The 12,321-nt window shown below is 38.1% G+C and overlaps 1 protein-coding gene across 6 annotated transcripts in view; it reads right to left on the minus strand.

The window, feature by feature from the left end:
* Positions 1-12,321, minus strand: part of STAG1 (STAG1 cohesin complex component) — a 167,035-nt gene that overhangs the window by 90,179 nt on the left and 64,535 nt on the right. For all 6 annotated transcript variants that reach the window (XM_021537159.2, XM_021537156.3, XM_021537161.2 and 3 more), the window contains one exon: positions 8,944-9,040. In XM_021537159.2, the coding sequence (XP_021392834.1) occupies positions 8,944-9,040 (97 nt within the window). The remainder of the gene's footprint in view (positions 1-8,943; positions 9,041-12,321) is intronic.

Consider the following 12,321-nt stretch of genomic DNA (forward strand, 5'->3'; position numbering starts at 1 on the left):
CATAGACTTAAGAGCAGAAAGGTCACTGAGCAACTTGACTGTTGCCATTCAGCAACAGTTTCAGACTCCAAAAGTGACACCGATCCCAAGATCGGAGGCCAATTTACAGTTGCAGTCACAAGGGTGTGGGATTCCATGCCTTTTTAGGCTGTCAAACAAATCTGAAAGGAGTACTTTGAGGAAGCCAGTTGACATCCCTTCAAACATGTCATGTGAGCAATATCCTTGGAACCAAAGGAGCTCCCTAAAAATATACTGTGATACACACAGCCACTGCCTACAGCAGGACTTCCATGGGAAACACATAGGCTCTAGTTGGTGACATTCTCTATTTCTTTTGGTTCCAAACTTTGAAAAGAAAAACTGTTGTTAAGCCCAGTGGAGATCTGTGGAAAGAGACTCACTTGATGTCTTAAATTTTGTATTTTTCAGTCTTCTCCGCCATAAAAAAAAGTAGCTTACAAGGTAGGTTGTGAGATCACAGGAATAACAGCAATACTTTTTTTAAGGTTAGCAATGTCGTCTTCTTGAAATACATCTGCCTCTTCATAAATGAAAAAAAAAGTCATTTTGAATGGCTAATTAAAGTGACTCGAAGAACATAAGCTGAAAATCAAAGTGGGGGGGAAAGAAGGTTTGAACCAACAGTACAGAAAACTGCCATTATTTGTCACCACAAACTGAAATTCCACTACATCTACGTCCGTGTGACTAAATACACATATAGTTTGTTTTCACTCCCATAAGCTGCTGAAAGTATTTCTAGGCCCTTTTTCCTAAGTCACAAGAACTTTTAGGTTATCCCAGAACATTTATTTCAATAATGATGAAATAAACAAAATAAAAAGTAGAGATCATAGTAAATCTGACAAACTACATTAAAGGTTTTCCAGAAAATGATGTAATGACTTTGTAGAAGCCAATTCCCACAAAAGATGGTGCCTGTTAAAGGCCAGGACTGCTCCTGAGAGAACGAGCTCTCATCAGCCTGAGGTGCTTTGAGTTTCATCCCCTCACACCCAGGGCCAGGGCTACAGGTAGAGGGCCAACAGCAGTAATTCAAAACTGAAATTTAGGCTATTTGCATAACCAGAAAGAAATGCAAAGCTCTATACCAGTGTCTGAGCTGGTGACAGTCACCCAAGAACTGGGCTCAGCTCTGCTGTGTTTGTCAGTCCTTAAACAAGGGGACAGAGGCTGCTGGCCAGGGAACTCCTGGCTGCTCATGCAGTGCCTGGGAGCACTTTTGTACAACACCCTTTCCTACCCTTCCAGGCATTCAAAAACATTCCACCACACTTCCTGCTCCATGCAAATAGGAAAAAGACAAGGTAAAGGCTATTTACACCATTCTGCTTGTAATGACTTTGACCCCAGCAGTGCCAGAAAATGCTGTAGCTTCCAGTTACAATGACATGAACAATTTCAAGGTTCAGCTGGTCACTGTTCAGGTTAAAGACAACAGAGGCAATCTGATCAGACTGATATAATTAGGGGAAGAAGTAGGAAATGGTGGAATGTGAGCAGGACTGGATCTGCTGCAAAGTCCACCTTTTCCAATTTAGGATGTCTCTTCTTTGAAACCCAGGCTTTTTTTTCCTATACCTAGGTATTCCTGAATGCCTGCAGATTAACAGAATATTTGATTTGGTTTAACCACTTTCTTTGTGCCAGAGAATACCACTTTTTCATTAGGATACAGACCCTTTCTTATCATCCTCATCTTCTTCTCTTCAGAAATAATTACTGCAGTGTATCAGCCCTGCATTTAATCAAATAAGTCTGTGGCTTCACTAATGCAGAGAGAACTGTAATTACAGTGTTTGCTGAGAGAACTATCTTTTTTGCAATTTAATTCCTACCCTTGGTCTGCAAGAGGTCTGACTAAACCTTCAGTAGAATTTGCATGTTTGGAAAGGCCAGAGACATGAGTACTTTCCCAATCTGAAAACAAGTCAGAAAGGATCTAAGTTCTAGTCGTATTTGGCTGCTTTTTATTAGTTCTTGTCTTCTCAGGAAGCACCTGTCATCTACAGTAAATCCAGCAATGTATCTCACACACAGCTAGCAAACTCATACACTGACATAATTTGTTCACAAGTCTGAGAATAATACTGCAGAAATAAATCAAACTAAGGCTTTTACTCCTCTGCTTAGTACAAAAGGTGTTCCTCTTGTAATAAATTTGTGTAATACAGAAAAAAAAACATAAATAAAGAGGAAATGGCACAGAGCTGGCTAGTAAGGCAGCAACTATCTGGAATTATTAACACCAAGAGATATTTACTGCTCTTCTCTTGAAAAGCTGCAGCATTAAAAAAGCATGGCCTGAGAGACTCAAATTTCACCTCTATAGTCATGTGAGTAGCAGTGTTTTCCAGATCAATATGGATGTAATTAAATTAATATAGTAGAAAACAGGCAATAGTATTTTAACTCCTTGCATAATTTTTCTCCAGTGAGCAGTGCCAAAATTAATTTTACAAGCTCTGAGTTTACTTAGTAGTGCAGAGGGGCAGACTTTGTTCCAAGCTTACAAGGAGTGGTTTCATTTTCAGCAGAGATTTGAACTTATTATACAGAACTATACAGTGCAGAATTCTTTTCATAGCTAATTTGTCTTTCCTTACATTATAGATTCACTCTAAAATATTCTAGTACCACAGGTTCTGTCAATTAATTCAATACATTTATTTTAATTTATTTAGAAGTTTGTATTAATTCATACTCATAGATTAGTTATTAGCTGATTTAAAGCCTGATCCTTTTTGGTCTGCTGTTGTACATGCAATGCAAATATTTTGATATATTCAGGTAGCAAAAAATAAAGAAAGATAGGTTTGGTTTAAATTACTATTGCTCCTGCTACCAATTCATAGAGGGAAAGCTTGGACTGCAGTCAGAACACAGCACAGCAGGTATTTCATTCAGATTTTCAAACCACAAACCAGTGTGCCCTTTCTTCATGTCTCCTGCACAGAAAGTAAATTCCTATGGCTTTTTCCCACTTGTTTTTGAAAGTAGCAGGATGCATCTTTTGGGAAAGAGATGCTATTAGTTCACAAGTAGATATAAAGTGTATTGCACTACTTCAACATCTTTTTACACTTTCAGATGGAGTTTTAAAAAAATTTTTTCAACCCTTCTCATCCCCAGACAGTAGCAAGTAAAGTTTAAAAGAATTTTCAAAGAAATTATAATTCCTTTCCTTATAGCCAGAGAATCTTTAAATAGCTAAAGAAGAGGAAAAAGAAGTAGTAAGGAAGAAAGAGTACATGAGATGACAAGTACAAGAGTCTATATGAACTTTTTAACCCTACCTATAACCATTTAAAGAACTAATGAAACATTTAATGTATGCCTGGTAATCTGATTTACCTTCCACCCAAGCCATTTGCATCTTATTTTTAGTTTAATTTTGTAAGCTTTCACTTCAAGATAAACACACTGTAAAAATTACCTCAAGGCTCAGAACCAAGAAATACAAAGTTCGACTCTTGTTTATCTACCCCACACATGAAATTAAGATCAAGCCATTTCCATCCTACAGTCTAATCTTGCCATTTTTTAATGTGGTTAATACCATATTTTTAATTGCTTTATAGTTACTGGGGTGCATTTGTTTCTTTACACTATGCATACAAAATATTTTAGAAATCCTTGCCATTGCTATGACTTAAATTCTACACAAGTAACCATTTTTCAAAATGTATATTAGTTCTTACTTTGCAACATTCTCCCCTATATTCACACACTGAAAAGGGATTTCATTGAAGAAACTGTGAGAAAGCAGGCTTTATACACTTAATAGAAAAATAAGCTCCAATGCAATGAATCGCAGTATTTTCTAATTTGGCCACAATACAAAATATTTATGATACCAACTTCTTAGCAATAACTGAATGACTCAAGAGGTAAAGCTTTTTAACACATGCCAAAGTCAACAACATTTCTCACTCTGCAGCTCCCTGCAAAAGGCCCATATGCAGGGAATTAGATTTACCAAAGTCTTCTTTGTGGTCCCTAACATTCACCTGTACAGAACAACAATTCCATCAATCACAAAACAAAACCATGGACAACTAAATTTTTTAGACCATTTCTCCAATTACCATATTAGACCCCTTATTAAAATATTATCAATGAGAGTAAATAACACTATTTCCTGGCTAATTTGCTTTTGGAATTCTTTCCAACAGCAAAGTAAGAGCTTGCTTGTTCACTGCTTTTGCCAGGCCATACAACAGCCACTCTATGTTGCTTTTTCCTGGTTCTAGCCTTCCATTTCCTTTGGCAAAGCAAAAATCTATTAGTTTGTCCTTAATTAAGTTCATAGAACATTAATAAAAACCAAAATTAGCAAGCTAACTCAGAACTCCCGCACTTATTGGCACAGTTTGTGCCATTCAATTAGAATTTGGCAGAGGATCTAGAATAGGTGAATAACAACCAGGCACTCAAGGATGAAGTTGGAAGACAGTGTGGAACCCCAAGTGTTTGATTCACAGGAAAAGTTCCACAAAGGAGTCTGGCTTTAAGCCCTGGGGAAAGAGTCACACCTCTGCTTACCCACAACTGAGAAAAACCAAGCCTTTAACAGCACCAGCAATCCAGGCCAACAGGTGACAGCTGGAATATTTACTCATCAACGACCACTTCTGAAAACCTGCTTAAAAATGTACAGGTTTCTGGCTTACCCAGGAGAAAACAGGTGAGAAGAAAGGCTAATGATGGAGATGGAAAGGAGAGAAGGAATGGGAATAATTTCACTGTGCACTTGAAAGCAGTCAAGTAGTTTCCTCTTCAATTATACAAGACCCTTTTCCCGTGCAAAAGAAAGCTTCTTTTCTCCTATGGACTCAGTGGCTGGTTTTCCTTCACAGCTCAAGAGGCTGTTTCAATCACTAATTGCTTCTGGTTAGGAAAAAAAAATATTTATTCCACAAGCATGGCTCTCTGCCTTGAAAATGTAGAAAGGTCAGAGTGCTCGAGGAGCTTTCTGTTTGTTTTCTGTCAATAACAGAAGGCACGAGCTGACAGCCATGCAGATACCCAAGTCAGCTCTAAATCTAGGGAGCTCCAGAAATGGAAACAGCCTGGTTGTCATAGCAGCAGAGCAAGATACCTGAGCTAATTACTCAGTCTGAGAGGCAGAGCTAATTAGCCCTGATGCAGCATCACACTGACACAGTTATAATCCTTCTGGGACTTCACATACATATTGCTTGATTAGACATTTCAGTTTGCTTGCAACCAGCTCAGAGAGATCAACACTCAATGCTGTGCTTTACATAAACATTCAAGAGAAGAAGAGAAAAAAGGGGGAAAGGCAAAAATATGTTCCTACAAAGAAGAAAGCAATGGAAGAGAGCTTACAAAATTCCCCAGGAAACTCTGAACATTGAACAGTAACACTTCTGCAAGGGAGCAGAGTGTCTGAATCCACAATGCTGCAGACCAAAGCACAAACAATGGAGACAGAAAGTTCAGTAGTGTGGACACAACCTCCACCCCCAGTCCAGTGGCATTTAATTGAAAAAAGGCCTTTATCATTACAAGCTAATTTCAAAAAGTTCCCTAATAATGAAAAGTCTGAAATTTTGCTCCTGACTTAGAAATAAGAAGGTAAACACCACCTGCTTTACAGATTGTAAATCCCATGAAAATAAACACCTACTACCAACAGACATACCTGTTTTATTTTAAAGGACTGCAAATAGCATTTTTGCTGTTTTTCCACAGAAGAAGTAGTATTTTAACACTTACCTTTTCACCTAAGGTACTATCTGATACAAAATCCTCCCTCTAGAAGCAGCAACACATTTTAAAAGGGTTAGAAACAGAAAGTGAATGGGTGAATGTATCAGTCCTTGTTAATCATTTTTCTGCCACAAAAATTCAACATAACATGATGGAAAAGACTACACAGACAAGCTGTGAAAGGCAGGGACGTTTTTGTATTCTCAAATGAAAAAAACAAGCAAGATAAAGAAAAATTCTCTACATAACCATTTAACTTCTTTGTAATCAAAATTAGCAGAGGCAACATATGTACAGATTGAGCAGGCAAACTAGAGGAAAGATGATATGACAAGTGACCAACTCCCATGCAAATCTGCTTATTGAACTGAGATGTTTTGACAGCTCAATACAAGAAATTTCTCATTTACACCAAACAGCACTCTAAAAACACAAGAAAGATTACTGGAGTCACACTAAAACCTAATCTCCTACATTTTTAATGGACATACATTAAATAGATAATCAGAAGAGTTGACAAAGGACAGATATGCTTGAATATTTATTGAATGCCTATTTATTGAATTTTAATTTTTGCACAGATATTTTACATTCACCTGCAGAAGCCACTAATTTAACAATTGTTAGTATTAACAATTTACATAATATGCCTGCTTACTCATATTTACAAGACATCACTTCTCATTTCAGCAACAGCTACAAGCAAAGCTGGAAGATGCCAAGAGGTTCATTCAAGCATCTGTGCTGCCCAAGAGACTGGGATGTATACATAAAAATTAATGTTTCTCTAAATAGAAAGGTATCTTTAAGGGTCAATAGTGTTGCTAAATGAAAGTTTGGTGCCCCAATGTCTAATTAAAGTCAGTAAATGGACACACACTCTTCCACCTACCTGCTCAAAACTTCTGAAAGACACATCAAGCTAAATGTACTTTACATATATTTAGATACCAAGTGATTCTAAGCATGATTGAAATGGCAGATTTATAAGCCTATGATCACCATTTCCTGAGAAACTTTGTCCCAAGTTAGTTGTCCTTCTCCTTTTAGTTAGTGATCACAAACTTATATACATTATCAGTCAGCATTTAGATCCAACTTTGGGAAAGTAGGCTGGAGAATCCAAGACAATGTTAGTGGAGCAAACTCGAAGAAAATTAAGGAAGACAAAGCACTTGTTGAGATTCACAAGGGGTGGTTATATTTATGAGAACTAGAAATAAGCAAGAATGTCAATAAAGTCTCTAAAGGGAAATAAAGATGTCATAACATATGATCTTTCCATGAAAATGAATCTTTGTCTTCCTCACAAAATATGTAACAACCCCTATTTCTCATTTCAATTAAGGACAGCTTGGTATACACTTTACCCTAAGCACTACCAGTAAAATCCACTCTCTTCTGATAAGGTCTTATTTATTCTAGAAAACAATTATATTACTGGAAACTGCAAAGAATTGCTAGGATTTTAACCGTGTTCTACAGCTGCTACTGTAGCCTCTGTAAAAATTCCAAAACAGGAATAAATTTCCCAAACACATTATAGATTGGGGATAAGAAATTTTTGCTTCCTTTTTCCTACCATTGCTGTTTGGGAACAGAAGGCACTGAAAGAAGCTCAGCAGAGACAGCCCTGGGATACAGAGCAGAGCACTGTAAGAAAATGAAAAGTCACCATTCAAAGAAAAGCCAAGTAAGTCAGTGACATCAGGCACTCGCAGTGCTGCTGCCTCCCAGCCAGAAACAGAAAGCTTTTCTGGGAAGCACTTGCTCCAGCAGCATATGGCTGACAGTGGGCATTCAGCCTGCATCACTCACCAACAAGGGGTTTAAAAAAATAGGAGCCTTATCAGAGTGCTGCTTTCTCTAATGAGGAAAAAGAAAGGGAGAATAAATTAGAGAGCAGCAGGGAAATGATGATATTTATGATATGCCTTCATCAAAAGCTTGCATCAACAATATAAACATAAGGCCAAGGATGTCTTTGGTTTAATGCCTCCAAAATCCTTATAAATAAGCTTGTGGGGTCGCTTTTTTTCACATACACACCTTCAGGAGAGAGTTAAAAAAAAAAGCACATAGAACACAACTACTTTCACATAAGCTGCCAAACTCAACTGAAAAAGGTTTTAGGGATTCTGCGTGAACAGTGCAGACAATTGACACAGGCTGGTAACCTAAGCCCTAACCTTCAGCCCTTTCACAGAAGCTCCCAGAGCTTCAGTCTTTCCTGTCATCCACAAAATAAGTTTATTTCCTTCAGCTATGAAAAAGGGTTGCTGAAGCTGCTGATGGTTCTTATTTCTTTTCTCTGATGCTTTTAACTACTCAAGACTTCACCTTATACATAAGGAGGAAGAAAAGGGACTTCTACCCTGACCATTTGATGCTTAAAGGTGTATTCACACAGCAGATACAAAATGAAGAAGAATAATTTCTAAATTGTGGGTTGTTTTCAACTCTATTCAAAGTAAATTCTAGAAAGCATCAGAAAACAGTAAATAGCTTGGTTCTGGGCACTACAGAGAGAGTGGAGCTCTGTCTCTTTTCAAGGCTGAGTTAACTGAAAAAAGACAACACATGAAAAATTCATTACAAGGCACAGTGTGGCAACAGAATGCTAGAATGGCTGACTGCTGCATGCCTGGTAATGGAGACTGCTTAAGTAGGGTATAAAAGGCAGGGCACTCGCTGCTGATGTGATAAAGGATCACAGAGGAACAAATAACACAGGAAATCTTTCTTGTTGTGAACTGAAGCCTGATTCCTTCTTCTTTAGTTAAAAAAAAATCATTTTCCTAAAAGAAAGAAAAAATATCAAAGTTAAGGTATAGTTACCTACTAATTTTTTGCAATAAAAGAAATAGAAAGAAACAGAAATGGAAAATAAAGCTATGCCTACCTGAGTACCAGATCTTTTGTCTCCTGCTGCTGATGAGTAGAATGTCTCTGTGAGGATTTGTACACTTTAGCATGATGACAGGAAAGTGAGAAAGAGCAAGGGTAGCCCTTGACAAACAACCTTTAAATCAAGTCATTCTGGAATGCAGACAGTATTTCTATACAAATCATGCACACAAGGAGCACCAATCCAAGTGTCTTCCCCATCTTTACCAGCATTTGCATTAACACATGTTTGTAGGTCAGATTTATTCTATACAACTTGTTTTCCATGTTCTGTACCTCGACATCCTGAACACTGGATAAAGAAGTTGATTAAATCCAGAAGTGCTATGTCCCTGTCTTGCTTATATGATTCAATCCAGTCGTCCACCACAGACTGTCAAGAAAAAAAGAATACTTATCAGAGACTCTTAAAAATAATTTTATTAAAGGCAAATGACTTATTCTTTTCAGAATATAATTTTATATTTGAGCATTTATTTTTCACAATTATACATGTGTACAAATTCATGTATCTATGCACCTTCTCTCAAGGTGGAGACAGAACAAATATTGTTAGAGAGCAGAACTATATGCACCATTTTCAGGTATTGTATTGTATAAACACAAGTTCAAATTGAAATTACTGTAATTCCCCAAAACTACTTACAGATTTTTTCAGTTTTACAATTGTGTTGAAAAAACCCAAATATTGCTACTCTATTCAGAATGACCAACATATATTCCCAGAAAACTGATAAGCAGCAATACTTTGGGATAAATACTGATTTTATATTGCATAGTGAATATCCCAGTTAGTCACTCAGGAACACTGCAAACAATTCAGGAAAACAAAATATAATGAGGAATACACAGTAAATAAAATAATACACAGAAGTTGGACTTAGGGAGTTTGTAAGCTACGTGGATCACAGGACAGGACACTCAATCTGTTTTTAACTGCCCTCAGAACTACAGTAAGCCAGGAGATATTTTCATCATCTCTGATATTCCAAGCTCCTCAGCTACATAAACACTGTATATAAACACAACATACTCCGTGTATTGAATGTAATCAAATATTATACTTTACTTATTTTATGAGGGAAAGAAAACTTTTCCACACATGCAACAGCATTCATTAGGAAAAGCTTCATCACGGTATCAGATCACACCTTGCAAATAGATTCGCTTATTCTGGATAGTTCAGGCCTAAAATGAATTTCTATAAAATTAAATTTAAAAAACCACACTCACATACAAACACCCCACCATGCTCACGCAACTGGCTTCTACCATGCTGAAAAGCAATCAATAGGAAAGCCAAAAAAGTCCAAACAATTTGATCTCTTAGAAAAATCTGCCTTTTTCTTAATTAGCAGCTGTAAGGAGGGATCTTGAAAAAAATCCCTCTGCAGTTTCCAGTTTATCCAAGTAAAAACTTCCAAATCTACCTTTGGCATGTGTGTGAGGAAAAGGATGCAGCAAACCACTTGTATGTACCAGAGACACACAGAACTCTGAACTGAACCAAAGCACTCCATCTTTAACACACATCACTACACTCACCCTTGAGCCAGGAGCAGACTAGCAGTACTATCATGTTATCCAACAACCACCATCAATCTCTAAACACCCAATTTGCCAGGAAACTCAGTCTTCACAGGTTCTGCCTCCCAAAACACATACACCCCCCCCCCCACTAGGAAAAGCAATCTTAAAAAGGGGTCCATCTGCTACTTAGAAGAAATTAGAAAACAAGGTTTGGCCTCTAAGCTTCACACAAGTTGAAGAAGCAGCAGCACAAAACCAGTTGCCTAGAATGTTATCTCACTGTTATTTCATCATGAATTCAGACTTGTTCCTGGAAATATCAATCATTTCAATCAATCAGCAAAATTCCCCAGGGCACAGAAACCAAATGTAGCTGAATGTAAAAAGTTTTTACTACACCAAATATTGACAGAGCTTAATGACCAGGCTGTTGGTGTATTACCAACTTATAAGATTTGTTTGAATAGCTCTATTACTGTAGATATCAGAACATGCAATTGCCAGAGCTTATTTTTTACACTAAAGAAAATAGCAGCTGTGCAGGGCCAGACAACAGGTTTGCCTGTCCAACAGGGCTTATTATATATGTAGGAAAAGCATAAGAAAAGGGCAAGAACACACTGATATTTTTGAGTTACTGTCCCAGACCCTTAAGACCCCAGTAAATTTCTTATCTCATAGATACGTATGTCTAAACCAGCTTTATATCTACATTGTCTTGCAGCACTGTGCAAAAATAAAAGAATAATTGCAAAATAAAAGAATAACTGTTCTAAACTTGCCAATTGTTAGACCCACTTGATGTGACCCAATTCTTATGAAACAAGGAAAAAACTCCAAGCCCCTGTTTGCATTTTCCATAAGCCCATCTGGTCACCTCTTTCCAGGCAAAATATTCCTATCTGTGCCATGTGGCTTGCCCAGAAATAATTCATTATCTTTATCTTGCCCACTCTTGTCACACATCTCCTGACAGTTTCTGAAGTCTACTATATTCTTCTTTGAGCCTGGGAAATCTCAGCTGCTTTCCCTATGTGTTAATAACTAGTTTCCCAGCATCTGTTCATTACCCACAGCTGAGTTGCACAGAAAACACTCCGTGGAAGTAAGGCTGGCCCAATAAATTCCCTCCCATGTTCAGTCTTACTCCTGTTTGTTGCTACAAACAGGAGTAAGACTGAACGTGGGAGGGAATTTATTGGGCCATACCACTGCAGCTTCTCATGCACTGTGCTATAAATACTGCCAATGAACCCATCTGGACTTAAAAAAATGGGGAGCCAAGGGAAGAAATATGAAGGGATACCTTTAAATTTTGCTTTTGTTTCTTTTATACAATTATTTAGATGAATTTTGCAGCACTATCTCAAAACTGCAGCATCAGTGCAGCTCCTGTCACTTCTATTTTTTGTCTGTCGTACAAAAAGAATTGTGTGGGACATGCTGTGTCCTTGGGCACTGCAGGCCCACTCTCTCCTACCAGTGTGACACTTGCACTTTCAACCCAGAACCATCATGCAATTTACAGAAAAATAAAGACCAGTGGCTCATCTCCAGACTTGGGGAACAGACTTGAGGCAGTGCAGCCTTCTGTGGCAGCAGTAGGTAAGAAAAGCAGAAAAATCAGAGCAAAGGTTCTCAGAGGGAGAGCAGGCAAAGAGTGTCTTGACCTCCCAGAGAATTGACAAAGCTGAAAGCAGAATCTGAATTTGTGGGTAGGGTTCATTTGATCTAAGCTGGCATGCACAAGCTCCTTGGTGCCTGGGCACTCCCCACTATGTGTGACACACTCACACACAGTCAGTGTAACTCCCTGCTCTGCACAGGTACCTGTGGAGAGCTGGACAATGTCATAGAGCTGCACAATGCTGTGTTTACCCCAAGAGTCCCAATGACTGAGGGTCTGCAAGAAACAAGTCACATACGAGCACCTGACCTGCCAGCATCAGCACAGAGCCCACACACAAACTGCATTCACTAAGCCCTAAAAATCAGTGCCCCAAAATAACACCCACAGACCCACACACTCAGCCCCTGTGCACATTTGGCATGCTGGCTGCCTAATTTAGTTAGAGATTACAGTTTAAGGCAACAGGAGATGATGAAGCCAGACTACATATGCTA

This window comes from Lonchura striata, chromosome 10 (genome assembly GCF_046129695.1).
Source record: "Lonchura striata isolate bLonStr1 chromosome 10, bLonStr1.mat, whole genome shotgun sequence".
In the NCBI taxonomy this organism is placed as follows: Eukaryota; Metazoa; Chordata; class Aves; order Passeriformes; family Estrildidae; genus Lonchura; species Lonchura striata.